The 17,681-nt window shown below is 32.6% G+C and overlaps 1 protein-coding gene across 1 annotated transcript in view; it reads right to left on the bottom strand.

Annotated features, from left to right (window-relative positions):
• LOC105838082 (receptor-type tyrosine-protein phosphatase kappa) overlaps positions 1 to 15,750 on the bottom strand; it is a 106,988-nt gene extending 91,238 nt beyond the window's left edge. Inside the window, exon 1 of the mRNA XM_028190551.2 lies at positions 15,221 to 15,750. Within this exon, the coding sequence (XP_028046352.1) occupies positions 15,221 to 15,223 (3 nt within the window). The 5' untranslated portion in view covers positions 15,224 to 15,750. The remainder of the gene's footprint in view (positions 1 to 15,220) is intronic.
• Positions 15,751 to 17,681: the final 1,931 nt, after the last annotated feature.

Raw genomic sequence — 17,681 nt, 5'->3', positions numbered from 1 at the left:
TTAAATCATAAATTGATAGTTAGCAATTAATAATTACAGTTAATGATTAATATGGAAATATTATTAAACACTAAAATCGTTTTCTTTTGTTCACATGTCGATCTAATACTTAACTTATTAAAAACTTCGTTATTTGTTAACGTAGGTACAATTAATCTCCCCTATAACTCAATCACATTTGTTTCAATAGCGAGCCATAAATTCGCGGGCCCAAAAATATCTATCGTCAAAACAGGCCGTCATTTCGGCAAAGAAAGCAAGGGAAGCAAGGGAAAGAAAGGCGAAGAGAGAAAGAAGAAAAGCCGTCGTCTCTTTCCCTTTCATATTCTCTTGCTGGTATATATCTATTGTTCTCGCTTACTGTTCTCCTCTGTTTTAAAAACTTCCAACTTTATTTTATCGTCTGACAGTTGGTTGGCGGGGTGGGAAAGGGTGAGGAAAGGGGAAAACGGCGATGCAAAAATACTCGCAAAACATCGACGGAGACGACGCTTTTCTCTCGCGCAACGGTCGCACGTTGGACGAATCGCCATCGACTTTCGCGTTGTCGGAGTTACGTAACTCCGCTGAAGATTAGTTTCTTCGCGCGCATTGTCTTGTAATTTACGGTTACAATGTATACGCGTTAACTACATCGGCGCGTTAATTAAATTTAATTCGATGGTCTTGCGATTTAACTTCTTCAGCCAATGAATTATTCATTTCACTGCATCATCGCGCGCATTACTTCAACCCGAGTGAGGACTCAAAGAAAATATGGGGTGGCTTAATTAATTTTTACTTTAACTTTTAATAACTACCGTCGAGCGCTAATGAGATTTCACGAAATATCCGTTACGCTATCCGTTCCAGCTTGAAGAAGTTTGAGGTGAGATTTTCCATTCTATCTGAAAGAATGCAGAGCTTTTAATCTGTAATACGCGCGCGTAAAAAATTATGTTAAATTTACGGGCAATTTCGAATTTACGTTTGCGAGTAACGCGAGTTCCGCGGCTGTCATTCGTAACGGCGCTTCTTTTGTAAACTTAAATGAAACTCGACGTTTCACTCGGGCGCACGGGATTATAATTGCTCCTATTTGCGTTCCACATCTATTTACATTGGTGGACGTGCCCCGGCAAAACTCTGCGGCTTCTGTGCTTGTTTACCGCTACGAGAAGAAGTGCGAAGGGAGCGCGGATCTCCCTCCCTGCGACCGTCTCTCGTCTCATAATTTTACAGCGCATTATGGGAGCACCAAGCGTGTGCATATCGGCTTTCAAATAAGGTTCCACTTTCTTTATATCGTTCTTTTTGCGAGAGCTGATGGAAAGTGAGATACCGATAGTTACCCTTACGCGACTTGATTCTATAGGAATAGATTATTTATTCTACAATAAAATTACACGGCTTGACTCCTCTTGAACTTTAAGGTAGCAAAATACGAGTGCCTTTTTTACTCACGATAATTTTATGTGATCAGAAATTTATTTGTTTACTTATTAATCTCTTTCTTATTTCTTCTTCACTATGGCAGCCATGCCAATGATCTTTTTATTTCGTCGCTACATTAAACTTTACGAATACGCAATTATTTATATGGGGCAAGTTAAAAATGTACACATGACTAAATTAGCATCTCGGGGATGGGAATTTTATACGGGGGCGTAAGTACATGAAAAGGGTACTTTAAAAATATATTGCGGTAAATACAAAGTGATTCGTTCAAGATAAATTGGTGCTTCCGTTGGAAATTCGTAGGTAATGGAAAAAATTTTTATAGCTTCTTGAGAGAGAAGAAATTTCTCAAGGTTTCCGCGCGTGGGCATCTGCGCTCGTGACGGATATTTTTAAATGTTTTGTAAGCACAGTCAAGAGAGAGAGAGAGAGAGAGAGAGAGAGAGGGAGAGCCCTTGCCTCTTTCGAAGGTCGGTTATTGACCACGCTCTGAATTTTTGTTCCAAAAATGTTATCGCCCATTCCGTCGGCGCAAACCTATGGAACGTGGTGGTGCCAATGTTATCAGTTTCATTCCACAAAGCGAAACTGTAACGATCGCAGCAATTTTAGCTTCGCACTTGGTAACGATTCACTTTGTTATTTTTGCAAGCGAAATATATCCTGAAATGTCGCTGAAAATATCGTAAGAATTCTCGGAATGACTCGGAATAGAATGTTTGGCTTGTAAAATTCCAGTTGGATAATGCACGGAGATGGAAAGAAACGCGTTATGAGTAACGAGTCATCGTTACTTTCGTTTTTTTTTTTTTTTTAATTTACTTATTTGAAAATAACGTTACATTTTTTTTACAATAAAAATGATAATGCCAGGGTACGATCACTTCCGACAAGTAACTTTATGCATTACTCTAGTTACTTACTTTCTTATTATTAAATAAAGTTGTTCTTCAGTTGATTTATTATGTAGAATTAAGGATTTTTTTTCTCAACGAGTAATGCGTAATAACAACGTAATTTGTCAAAAATTGTCACCCTGAACATTACATTATATACGTTATAAAAATTATGACGTCGTTACTTGTAATATTCATTACTTCCTATCCGTGATATAAATTGCTATATTAGCGTTCAAAATTTAATTTTGTTTAAAAGCATATGTTCAGCCGAACAGAACTTTCCGTGTAATAATATTTTAAAATGAGTGAAAATTACTTCGACTAAAATTAACTTGTAATTAATTAATGTTCACAATGGTTTTGATGATCGCATTTTTGAGAGACAAATGAGAAATTCTTGAAATATGATTTAAAGTTCTTTGTTATGTTTCAATATCACTGTGTGATTTCAAAATCAATATGGAGTGTAGTAAACATAAACCCAGATGTTTGGCTCTTCGTCAAGTCGACGCACAGAGATGGAAATCATTTATTTATTTTCATCCTGAGCCATCGAAGAATCAAGGCGAAATAGCATTTCTATCAGTTGTTCACATATACAACATTAATATCAATATATCTTTAACAAGTTTACTGTAGCACAAAGAAAGATTATTCCTCACAAAATTCGTAAATTTTTGTGAAAAACTTATTGATCAAAAGATCAAAATAAATTATATACAAACTTATCATGTGTATATTTTGCGACAAATTTTCAGTAAACAAATGATTCGCTGATATATTTGAGACAGAATTAATCTCGTGGATTTGTTGAAGCGTTGAATTTTGGCGCGTGTTGCGGTAGTTACAGCAGTTAAATACACAGACGACAGGGCCTGTAACAGTTTAATCCATTGGGAAGGTCGGTCGACAATTCTCTGTGTCTACTAGCTTATAAAGACATGTGAATCAAGGTTTTACGACATCAAATCGAATAAAATTAAATAGAATTTTTTTTGTTTGAATCAAACAAAACTTTACACAAGTCTAGACGAATCGGATCAAATTGGTAAAATGTAACTTAAATTAACATTATTAGTATGTTATTATTAGTATGTTAAATTCAGAGTTTGGAACGCGCTACTTGTAACGCCTTTACCGTTACTTATTTTTGGTAATGATTGTTACTTTTTCCCATCTGTAACGGTAACGGTAACGTTGTTACATTTTTACAGTAACGGTAACGAATATAATCGTTACTTTCATCGTTACCTTAGTTATATCTTTATTCAGTAGATCACGCGCTTTAGATAAAAAAAGAAAAGCACATTCAGACATTAATAGAAAAATAAAAAGCAGAAAGGCAGAAACCAATTACTTGCGCTAGTAATAAGCTGTACAACAGAAAGTTCTTCTACTACTTATTATTAACACAAATTCTGATTGGTTTCTGTCTTTCTGTTTCTCATTTATTTCTGTCAAGGTCTGAATGTGTCCTAAAGATGTTTATGATACTTTTTACTTGTTTATATATTAGATTGCATATGAGTATTAAAAAACGAATCGTTACTTTTTTAGTAACGAGTAACGGAAACGAGTTACTTTTTAAAATTTCTTTGTTACAAAGAATATAATAGATCATTGATATGGTTCTTAACATAATTTTATTTTACATAAAAATTATCCATTTCTCAAATACTTTGTTTTTATTTCTTAACCTTCAAATTACTTTTATTTTTACAATGATTAATTTTAATCTTCTTATTTTACAAATTTTATTATTTAATACATAAAAATATTTTATTACAAAATCAATTTACCAATTTATTTTATAGTTAATTTCTTTATTACGAGACGATGTCTGAATTCTATACTGTATCGATATTTCATCAGTTTTTGGAGCACAATTTCTCAAATGTTCAGTTTTAACTGTGAAAACATTAATTATAATTATTAAAATGTGAAACATTATTATAAAAGCTGTTACACTATCTCATAGAATATATCTTTTAATTTACATTTACGATTTCAAAGTTTTATTTTTAGCTTTTATTTAAAAAATATTTTGCAAGCAAAAGCAAAATGGTATGACAGTATTAGTTGGCTTTCCTTTAATTTTAATCAAATGTCAATATTTTAAATGACTCATATAAAAGAAAAGACAAAGAAATAGCATTATTGTCCATTATATTGGTCTTATTTTGTCGGGCGTTAATTTTTTATTTAACTTACGAAACAATTATTGCAATATTTATTAAATAATATTATAGAAATTGCTGCAATAGAATATATTTTCTAGTTTAATAGAATATATTTTTCATGTTTAATAGAATATTTTCTAGTTTATATTTATATTACTACAATTATATTTTTAATTTTTGCTCAGCTAGCACACAGAAATAATTCTATATTTTTGTATATTTATGGCTCTTCCTACGCAAATATTTTTAAAATAAATATTTTAATATTGTTGTAGGAATATGGATTTTTTCTGTAATTTGTCTTCGAATATTTATAATTGAATAATATTATATGTAGATATGTTCTCTATATTCTCTCCAATTATCCTTTAAATTTAACTTTTCAAATATTCGAGTGTTTTGTACAGTAAAAAAATTATGCTTAAAAAATAATAATTAACATGTCAAATCATTCACAGGGTATTCTATTCTAATGTAGAGATATTTTTGAATAAATATGTTATTAAGATCTCTAACAATGAGATATTACTTTTAAAAATATGAGAATGTCCTTAGAACTTATTTTGTATCTTCATAAAATATCTATCTTACTTTTTCTAGTGAAAAATATTTCACACTAATTATGTCGATTATAATAAGAAATACAACCTAACAGAATGATATTCTTTCTTTATAAAATAAATGATTTTTCTTTATAAAGACACTTTGTTTAAATACGATGTTGTAAGATTGTCAATACATATGATTTGTATTTGAAACTCTTATGCAAAATTTTTGTATAATTCAGATTTGAACCATAGAAATTTAAATTCAAATCTTAGCCGATTCGACAATTCACATTTAAACATTCGCATATTGTTATAAGCTCAAATCCATACATAATACAATCGTTCTTCTAATTTCATATATCGCTTTAAATTATTTCTTGGAAGAAAATGTATACGTAGACAAATCCGGTTTTAAGGAAGACGATATTGAATTCCCGAGTGACTGTTTATATTACAAGAAGAAGAAGAGCGGATTTGAAGGGCCTTTCATGTTTAAAAGCGCTCAAAGATTTCATACTTGGTAGTCTCGAGATCGAAGTCGGTTCTATCAATGCACATGTTTTTAAATATATCTTTTCCGAAAGAGACTGCTCGCCTATATGAAAGTCAATAAACGTGCTGGATTCGATAGCAACAATCGTGATTTCAGTTTCCACGAGAAATTACAGCAGTATTATTATCTTTATTTAATTAATTAAATGTGTTTGGCGAACGTGACTATCTTCTTTCTTTTTTATTTTACTTGGAAAGGAAAAATTTAAATTTAATATTTATACAATAAATTAAAAATAATACTTTTTGTGAATGTAAATAAAGAAGACTATTGCATTTATATATATAGAGATATACATTATACCTTGGAACAAGCTAATTATTTATTCAACAATAACAAGATTTTTAATTGGTAGATATATTATTTTAGTCATTATTTATTTTTAATCTATATAATTACGTGTTTTGTAAATTAATGAAGAATTTAATTTTTACTATTAATAGTTTATAAATACCTTTTTGTATTATTTTTTCTTTAATTTTGTGAAAAGTTTGTACAAAAGAATTAAATATAATACTACTCTGTGTAATTTTAGCTATTATTTAATATATTTGAAATATTACATTTCTACTTGTGTTCAATTTCAACATACTCTGTATTTTAAGTGATATTGTTATACCTAAGAATATACTTAAGCAGACTCAATATCTTCAGAACAATATGCTGGATACACCATTTTTATTTTTTAAACATATCTTCCAGCGACGTTATTTGAACTATTTCAAACAATTCCAGATCTAATTTCAAATTTAATATCAACCTCCAACTATTTGCTTGTTCATCTACTACAATAATAAAAAAAGTCACTTTTTAATATTATACTATTTCTGAAAACTGCAACTCAAAAAAAAAGTATGAATCTAAAATTAAAAAAATCTAAACGCTGAAACGTTAGAAAAATATAAAAAAAGCGTAAGAAAATAAAGGAAAAAATAAGAGAAAAAAGTAGAAATAATAAAAAATTTATTCAGACAATGGTTTCGTTTCTTGATTATTTATAAGAAAATCAATTTTAAATTTAACTTTATTTTAAGTTTTAGATTAAACAAAATTTTGTTTTATATTTTATTTGTATTTTATAAAATGTTGATTTTATGTTGCAATGTTAAATGTTTAAATTTCTTTATTTATTTATCGTCAATATTTATTTCAAATTACTTTTATTTTTTATATATAATTTTATAACTTATAATTGACCATTAAAAAAATAAAATTGTTGTTTCAAATATACTGTATTTCTAAATACAATCACCCTTTTTTTACTATTTGTCTTTGTTTATAAACTGTATACCGGGTTTATAAACAAAGAAAATTATTATAAATAGTAAGATATTGCAAAAAGCTATATATTTTTAATTAAATTATGTAAATATCAACTATTTATAAACAATTTGAATTAAAAATAATAATAGTTTAAATAATTTAAAAAATATATAAATATCAAAATTTAATCTCGAGGTACAGATTTCTACTAAGATTTTTCTGAGATTTTTCAGAAGCCGCGCATCGACAAACGTCTCGAAAATGTTTGTTGCAGCAGAATATAATGAGATGCAATCCCGATTTTAATTATAACTTGATTGTCATCGTTATAGAAATCAAAGAACGTGACCAATGTTAGTGTTCTTTGAAACACAATCAAAAGGAAAAGGAAGCGTAAGCCCTTATCTAACAAATTCACGAAAATGCGGTGCTCTCCCTCCTCTCTCTCTCTCTCTCTCTCTCTCTCTCTCCGTCTCTTATCATCGAAACGCCTTGTAAATTCTGGCGAATCGTTTTCATGCACTAATTAACAAAACGGATTGCTGCACAGGCGACCCCCACGAGATATGCATGCCACGCATACTCCGGCGATTTATCACGGAACAATAACTGCGTAAACGCTTAAGCTGGAGAATTACAGCCCTCTCAGGTTGGCCGCTCTTAATGCCCGTCGTCGCTGAATAGTCGTCGGATTTATATGGTATGTAGGAACGCGTGCGGGTACATAATCGATTGTCATCCGGAATTCGTAAGCCGCTGCACCGTCGTATCTTTATTCGTAACTACCGGTAATCCGAGGCGCATCCTTCTTGTTTCCTGCGAGACGCGTCGTTTGCCTCGCATTTAAACCCGTGGCAAAGCGAGGGGTAGCGGCTCGCAACGTTACAAGTAAGATGTTACAAGGAAAATACACAAAGTCGTGCACGTTAATTACAAACCAGGTTATTATGTAGATTCCTAACGACGGGGCTGTTTTACGTAATTAATCGCGACTATACGTTGATCTACGTTACGTGTCCCATAAGGTAGATCGCGTATCTTAATGGTTTCATAATCGCCACGGCAAGTTGCGACGTCAAATTTCCCACCGACAAGTGCGAACCTTTTTGCTGACCTAAAAAGAACATGGACGGCGGCGGCTCCTCGCTATCGTGAGAGTAAGTTTTAAAACCTTGAATTTGCTGGATAATTACATGCGGCTGCATAATTATGCAGCAACATAATGGAAATTGATGTGAAGGTAATAATGATGTGGAGGTAAGTTTTTCAAATATAAAATACACGAAATTATGCTGAATATTCGATCAATGAATTTATTTATGTATAAAATCTACGAAATTAATTACTCATAATTAGTCACAGAATATGGGTGCACTGAGAAAAAAGTAAATAATTTAACTAAATTTTTTAACTTAATTATATTTCTTCAGGTAAAGTATTTATGCATTTAACTTAAATACATGAAATACTTGAATTAAAATTCAAGTATTTATGTATTTAATAGAAATACATAGACATTTAAACTAAGAAATTTAATCAAGTTAAAAAATTTAGCCAAAAATTAACTACTTTTTTAAATAGCTCATGTAGTAGGAGTTTGTTTATTTGATACTGCCAAACATTATGGTTTTTAAGAAAAAATTCAATGGGAAGTCACAATCTTTGCCAATGATGCATTTTCATTAAAAGTATCCTTTTTTGATTTGTAGTATAAAATAAACTTCCAAAATTCTGTTCGAAATTAGATTTGTGTAGCTGTATATAAAATTAAATCTTGTTTATTTAATATTATTTAATATTATTAATTTAATATTACTTTTTATGATTTTTTATTATATATTTAATACCATTTTTTAAAAATTAACACAAGTTCTTTTATCTACACATCTTTTCATACTTAAGTAAAATTAGATAGAAACAAAGATAAAGTAAAATTAATGTTTTGCTGAAATTTTATTAAACTTTAAATACAATTTTGTTAATAACAGACCAGTGAATCTGTTAAATTTAAACAAAAATTTAATATGCTTTTAATGGAAACATATGACTGGCAAAAGTTTTCCAATCGAGTTTTCACCTCAAAAAAATAATTTTTGGTGAATTTGTAGTATAATAATAAGCTCTCCGATACTCTAAACAATTATTTTTGTAACTGTATCTATTTTTATAATTAGAAAGAAAACTTGGAAAAAAATGAAAACTTTTTATAAAATTTTTTAATACAATGCTTCTTTATTCTTTACAGAGCCATATGCTTTAGAGTATGAGACTGTTACAGTACAAGTTTATTTTTTAATAATCCTATTAGTAATGTTTCTTTCTAGAAGTTTATTTGTTTATGCTGTATTTTATGTAATAAATTGTGCTCCGACTGATAATACACTCCGAAAACTCCATACGTGGTAGTGGGGCCACGTGTAACGCGCATAAGTAATTTAATATACTATTAACTATTCCATTAATTATTCAATTTACTGTCGTAATTTTACGTAATATTACCAAATTCAGCTTGTTTCCCTTATTAACCGTAATTAACTAAGACAAACATTCACAACGTAACGCAGGAAAATATTTACAAAATCAACGGTGACAACCCATACCCGGGCTAACAACAATTACTACATAAGAGAAAGTTTCGGCCTTTTATCTCGACATATATCGCGCGATTTTCCCTTTCGCACGATTAAAAGCTGACTGGATTAGCGGCGACAATACCGCGCCGATAATAAATCTCGGGCCGACCGGCACAATCGCGTGCCCGCGCACCCCAGATCCCGCGGCCTAATGATTTAAATCGCGCATGAATCAGCGCGGACCCGCAGAATTCCGACCGAAAATAATTCGCCGCGCGCGGGCGAAGTTAAGTCGGGCGAAGGTTGGCGCGGCGGGAAGAAGACGTAAGAATGGGCGCGGAATTAGCGCTTTGGCACATATACGTATATCGGTATCGCTCGCGGAATGAGAGCTGGCGATAAATCCCGCGGTAGCCCGCGGTAGATATAAGGCAGGCATAAATAAAGACGCGCAGAATAACCGGGCATTTTTAACCCGTCGATCCTCCCTCTCCCCCCCACCCCCCCGCGCCCCTCTCGAGGAGCGAACCAACCCGTCCTCCGCGAAAAATTGCGGGTTACGTGGTCGAACGGTGTATATACACGGAACTCCATCCTATTCGATCTGCTCGCCCATACATCCGGGCTGTTTCCTCTCATACATCGGCGGAGCACTCGCATTCGATACTCGCCGACAAACATAGCCGCTGATGCGAGTAAATAAGACGATAAATTTACGATGGCGAATTCCTTTCCCGATCCCGATAAACATACTCGCCAATTGCCCGATACTCATTTATCGCCGGGATGAACTATCCGAACGTTCGATTTCCTCAAAAAGTATATATAAGCCGTATATAACGCACGTTTCCTCTTCCTTTTTTCACTGACGATAATCTACGACCCAATTATGTGATTTTTTATTACCCCCCGTGTATTAACAGTGGGACATTAATATTATTCAAACTGTCGCTTACGATGATCAATTGCCCCGACTGTTACTAATGGCCGTTGTAAAAATTAATTAGCAAACATTTTACAGTTAATCACCGTACACCCGGTAAAAAGTTTTTTATATAAAAAGATATATAAATGTATATAAAACACGTCCATATACGTTATAATAGTTTTTTTTTCTGTGTAAAATAAATAATAGTCATATTGAAAAAAAACAGAAACTAATTAAAAAGATAATTTTTGCAAAAACAAAATTAAGTTTGAAGAAATAAGAAAAAAATTGCTCACGTATAATCATATATATTTTTGATTTATAGAATATATGATTATACATGGACATTTTCTCTTATTTTTTATACCTAGCTTTTTGTATAATAAAAGAATTAGTGCAAGAATTACCCTTTTAAATAGTTTCTGTTTTTATTTCTGTATGACTATTGTTTCTTTATAACAATCAAAAATTTTACAAAAAATACTAGTACAAACAGATATAGATATATTTAAAAAAATTTTATCGGGCGTTTAGAGTAATTTAAACTGACTATCGATTTCTCGCCAGGGTACTACATAAATCAATTATTTTCTCCTATTGTCTTTTTCCGTTAGACTAGACGTCTTATTTTGAAATTATTCACGCGACCCGCCAGACAAAAGATTCGGAATTGGCAATCGATGCGACACTTGACGCTGTCTCTCGCGTATTTTCATGCTGCAGACACTCACGTGAGACCTATTGTTCAGATCTCTTCTCTATCTGAGTATTTAAACTGCTCCTTTTTGAAATCAACGCTATTTAAATATCTTTGACAGTGATCTTTATACGAGAAATGAAAAGCTCTGGATATTTTAAGAGCTCACTTGCAGTGGCTTCTACTTCATAATTTTATTGTTTTACATATATATTCATATTTTGTTATAAATAATTTCTGTTAGTTTCTGATATGTGTATCATAATCTGTATATAATACATATTTATATACAATTACACAACAAACTTTTCTGTAATATAATATTCATTGTAATAAAATATGGAAAATATGCAATCCAAGAGTAACTTGAAATATGCGAGTCAAGCAATTCGTGTTACCCCAGTAGAAAATACTGCTGACTCAGCAAGGTCCATTAGTCGCGAGCGTTTCGAATTTTCCGACATGCCTCGGCCACTCGGTTATTTTCACAAACTGTGCACTTATGGCACTTAAATCATGTACTGATTCGACGTAGAACGTGTGAAAAGCATCGGCGCACTCTGCAAATTGTAATCTGTAACGTAAATTTTAGAGAAGAGAGATTCGAAAAGAAGATTTGAAAAGTGTCAGAAAGCGAAAATCATAATTTATTTCAAACTATTTTTTTTTTATTAAAAGTCATTAAACCCCCTTTTTGCCAAGTTATTACAGTTAGTATAAAATTTTTTATCTTGATTAATAAGTTTTTCGTCGTAACTCTTCTTTAAGTTTTTTAAATGAAACGTCAACTTTATATTTACACGGTATCGCACGTGTTACTGACAAGTGTGATAAGGAAGCCGTTACACTTTTACGCATGTCAACGTTCCAGATTGATGCTGACGAGGTTTCGGCAAGACGACATCTGGTAAAAGCACAGAAATGCAACACTGCACTTTTCTATGTGTATCGAAAATTATTGCATTCTGGAAATAACACTTTTTTGCCAAAGTTTTACTTTTTGTATTTTCACAAAGCTATAAGTGTGTAATACCGCAAAAATTTGCATTGACTGAATTATTAATTGACAATATCAATTGTTATTAAATAACTTCAAATTATCTAAAGATTACATAAATTACATGTAAACATCTTAAATAAAGATAAAGAAAATAAATTAAAAATTTTTAAATTTATCTAGACAAAAGATCAAATAATATATTACTTTATGTAGGTAATTTTAAGATAATATTATTGTTAAACAATTTATATTGTAATATAATGACAATATATTCATTATTTTTATTTAATTAATAAACAATTTATATAAAAATCTTAATTTCTTGAAAATATATGTTTTTCAACCTGACAGAAAATAATTCTTTTTATTTTTAAATCAATATGCAAATAAAAATTAAAGTTAAAAAGTATAGAAGAAGTATATAACTCACATTATAATATATCCGACGAAGTTCTTTATAAAAGTTTTTGAACCGTTTTTCAGCAATTTTTATTGTATTGCGTTTTTATTTTCAGACTTACAATCTGTTATTATTATTTAAAAAATTTCCCTGTAATAAATGATAACTTAGAATATAATTAAAGATTTGAATATTTTATACTCGTTTTTCACATTGTAACTTGGATAATTAAAAAAAATAATTTTTACATTTTTTTAATTTCTAAGATAAAGATAATACATATTCTATTAGCCTAAAAAAAGGTAAGGTAAAGCCACTTTTTTACCTATCGATAGTTATCTAGATAATTTTATATTGAAAACAGCAAACGCTGATGTTGATAAATATAATTTGAATACCGAAATTCAACTGTCTTTATACTGAATAATTTTTGTAAATTTGTAGAATAAGTTAAATTGTACAATTAAAATAAGGTTTAATTTAATTGTAATTGTTAAAACGGACATGAAAGAGCCTGAACTTTTAAGTTAATTTGTTTTAGACCCACAATCTATATTAATGAATTTTTTATTAAGCATCGTCCAATTATTCCTGAAAAGAATTACACATTGTCGGTAGCATATGGAGATCGTCCGGTAAGATATCCGAGCTGACTCAATAAACGTCAGTGTGAGATTTTCGCGTCACGTGCCAGCATTCAGAAGCGTTATATTTCGACGAGCATTAATTTTCCGCGACTGAGAAGGGAAGATAACAAAATAAATTTCCACGATTTCGACAAAGATAAATTTTTTTCTTAAACACAAAGTGTCGCAAAGTAAATTAGCTTAATTCTTATAGATTGTTTTCTTACGCAGAAAAACAAACTAAGATGATATGATGCAATGTAGACAATATACGACATACATCCGTACACACACACACACACACACACACACACACACACACACACACACACACACACACACACACACACACACACACACACACACACACCACACACACACACACACACACACACCACACACACACATATATATATATATCTATATATATATATATATATATATATATATATATATATATATATATATATATAAACCAATTAAGGATAATTACTTGTTTTTTTTGCTCATTGTATCGCAAAGACCCTTATAAAAATGTAATACTGAGCAGTATTAAATTAGCCAATAATTAATACTCATTTTAGATATTAAAATTCGTTGGTACTTTTAACACTCCAAATAAGTAATAATTGCTGACCAATTTAATACTGCTCAGTATTAAATTTTTATAAGAGGAATTAGATGAATTATGTGATCTAGAATAACACGTGCGGGGCACCGCACTGATGAAAATCAATTAATTAATTAATTATTTAATTAAGATCGTCGCTGAAAGAGTGTCATCAAGCGTGAAAAAATTAATTACTTTGGCAACATTCAATTAATTAACTTTTTAACCGAATCACAATTTGCAAATGACGGAATGAAGTTCAGTTAACGATAGTATGCCGGGATCGGGAAATTCCATCCCATCGCGGTCCGATGTCTGACCATTTTCGCACGCGATCCGTTACTACTTGTTACCGCGAAGATGCCGTCGACGTCACTCTACCCATCACGTCGCCGCCCTTCACAATTCTCCCGCAATCAGGCGACAATTTTAATTAGAGGATTTAGAGGATTTTAATTAAGCGGTTTTCCTGGTCTGGAGGAAACATGTGCTCTATATGCGAACGTCAAAATTCCGCTCGGCGCCATGCCGAGTCTCACGCTCGGCTACGAGCCCGCTGCGCGCCGTCTCGCCGTCGTCGTCGTCGTCGTCGTCGTCGTCGTCGTCACGCAGTTACATCATCGAAAACAACGCGAAAACGTAGTCTAGTATATTTTCTACCCGCCAACATGAGGAAAACAAATTATATCGCAGCAAAATTTACGACGAGCTGCGAGCTCGTCAGGGATTCGACTTCTCCGTTTGCAACAGCAGGGTGTAGAGGAATGCTGTAGTGGAAAATTATATAAGGAAACAGACGCAGATGTTGACTCTAATTTTTATCGTTGATTTAAATTTATAATATAATATTGTATGTGTGCCATTTTTAAAAATTAATGACACATTCGTTAAACTTGTATTTTTATACACAACATTTGTTTTGTCATCTTCATTAATTCAACAATTTATTTCTCCTAATTATGAATACGTTTACATTTTACAATACTGCAAATAATAATAATAATAATAATAATGATACAAGTATATTATGTTTTCTCGTTTTTTTTTTATTATTCAAAATGTCGATTTTAATAAGCGGTTCCAAATAATTTTCCACTCCATGGAATTCTACAGGGGGATACGACTCGAATTTTTAATGTGACACTTCGAGGCAAATCCCAAAAGCAATTTTCTTCAAACGTGAGTAGTGCGACTCGGCGTTTTCAGTTTTATTTTCAGTTTCAGTTTTATCGTTCGCCTTGATGCACCTGGAGCGCTTTCAAAGGAAGCACAAAGTTTTTCGCGTCTACCCGTTAAAAAGTTAAATGCTGAAACGTGACTTCGCCGAAGCCACTAACCAGTTACGTTCAACATCTCCTGTTATACGAGTATAACTTGAGCTCGTTACACCAGACCAAACAAGAACGCTTCCTCCTCACTACTCATCTCCCGCTGTAGCCTAAATCTACACTGTTACACGATATCTATCACGATATATACTGCATACACCAGGTGATTGTAACGTACCATATGACGCGGCTGCTTCCGAGTTTGACGAACTCCGCGTCTCCTGGACCCGGCAGACACCGAATGTCCCCAGGGCCACCACCGTGGGCACTGACTCTTCTTTGATTAGCGTTCACCACCACCTGTCATCAGTGTCATCCAGCAACTTGGTCCTGGGATCAAGACACCCTCGTCGCGGAGCAAACGTGACACCTGATCGCGCGACTATCGCTCCTCTTGATCCCAGATCGATCGATCCCGGCGTTAACGATCGATCGATCGCCGGCTCACCCCCTTGATCAGTACCAAGTCAACAACTAGAGTGTGCTCGGTTTTCGGCTCTCTCTCTCTCTCTCTCTCTCTCTCTCTCTCTCTCTCTCTCTCTCTCTCTCCCCCTCTCCCTTTTGCGCGCACTGATCATTCACCTACCACCACCACCAGGCACGGCACGACGCGACGGCGACGACGGGTGGCGACTACGACGACGTGGACAATCGCGAGGTCGGTGGCGGACTGGCGCGGGGCAACGCGCGAGTCACCGTCGACGACGAGTCGAGTCGCTCTGACGAGGAGATCCTGGGGGGCCGTCAGACTGGCTGGCGAGAAGGCGGCGGGTGAGGCGCGAGGGTTGCCAGCGGAGAAAGAGGGATAGAGAGAGAGAGAAAGAGAAAGAGAAGGAGAAAGAGTGGTCGGGGGTGGCGGGAGCGGACGTTCAAGAGGGGAGGAAGGGACGACGGCGTCGGCGTCGGGTCTTCGCCGAGGGCGTGGTCCTGGTGACGAGCGCGTTGTACCGGACTACAGAGCCAGAGATGAGGCGAGCGCTGGTCCAGATGCTGCTGATACTGGCAAGCGGTTGCTGATGATGCCAGGCCGGCTCTGTTGAAGTGAAAACTCAACGACTCCGAAAATTCGGTCCGGGAAATGCGAAAAGTTTGAAACTTCGGAATTTTTTGCGTTGATTCCAATTTACGTAACCCGGTTATGTAATTGTTAAGTTTATCGTGGATAACGAGACAGGCATCGCGCACGCATATTGTCCATCCAGCAATTGATGTTTGCACTCTTCTCATTCTGGGTCTCAACTTTTATAGAAATAATTTTCACATTTAAAGCTTAGCATATAATTTAAAATTAAAAATGTTCTTTGACAGCATTCTGTGTTGAAAAAAAAAAACGATTACAATTGTCATAATTTAATTGTAATTTATTTTGGGTGCCAACTATATATTTATAGTTGTTTTAACCATACAAATAGCTATTACCTTTTTTTTTTAAATAAACACCAAGACGTTTATACAATGTACCTAGTACTTCTTATAGACTAACATTTTATTCTTAATTTAATTTTACAAGAATACTAATTTAAATTTCTCTACTGGGAATATCTTAGATTGCACAAGCTATTTACATTTCAGTAAAATTATGTTACGTTATGCAATTTTCTCTTGCTATCATACTTGGATCCAGTAGTTAAACTCCCAACATGGGTAATTTAACTTTTTTTTTTGTTTTACACAAATCTTTTGACTTAATTGCTAATGGTTTCCAATTCAAGGTTTCTATGTCTTCATTATGTATTTACAAGCAATGTTTTTTTGATATTTTAAAAGTATTTTAAAGAGTATTTTATTTTAAAAAGTTTGAATACTTTTTAGGTTGCTTGGCTTAGTGCAATCTCACAATTAAATAAAATTTGAAATAAAATCTTTTCGCATTAAGCGAATTCAAAATACAACAAAATAAAATTATATTTGTTTTATGCGTGCTAATATCTTTTGAGTAGAATTTTATTTTATAACAAAACACGAAATTAATTTCAAATCGCGAATTTTATTCCAAATTTTGAAATTTTACTTGGCCGTACTAATTGCACTAGTTCAGAGTGTATCTTTTTCTTTACATAAAAAAAGAAAAAGATACAAGCTCTGGAACAAACTCTGTCTTGTATAACAATTGCTATCAATGTCTTTCTACAAATTTGGATATATTATTATGCTTCATGCATACATATATTAAAATTTATGTTGTTTTTGGTTTTATAGTTGCAGAAAATTTGAATAAAATACTTTATTTTTATATTATTATTATTATTATTATATGTTAATCAAAATAAGTTTTTGAGTTCTTCATTCAATAATTTTTTTTATAGGTTTCAAAATCTGCTCATGTAATAGCAGTTTATCATGAAATTTCTTTTTGTCAGCTAGTACATTTTTTTATACTTAAGTCTATCGCTTTTACTTTTTAAAAATATATTCCTTTTATCTTAATTTTGCGTCAAGATTTATTTCCAAATATTTTACCAGATTGTAGAATTAAAGAATTAATTAAAGAATTAATTAGATTAATTGGCAAAAGCTTAATTCTACTGTTTGTATAGTTAACGTAAACAGATTAGGTTTATTTAGTGTACATCCATTGTCGTTTCATCTATCTGCTAATTTAACTTATGACTATTTGCTTGTTAGTTGCTTCCTCAATT

The sequence above is a fragment of the Monomorium pharaonis genome, chromosome 6, assembly GCF_013373865.1.
Source record: "Monomorium pharaonis isolate MP-MQ-018 chromosome 6, ASM1337386v2, whole genome shotgun sequence".
Lineage (NCBI taxonomy): Eukaryota > Metazoa > Arthropoda > Insecta > Hymenoptera > Formicidae > Monomorium > Monomorium pharaonis.
This window is presented reverse-complemented; position numbering and strand designations above follow the sequence as displayed.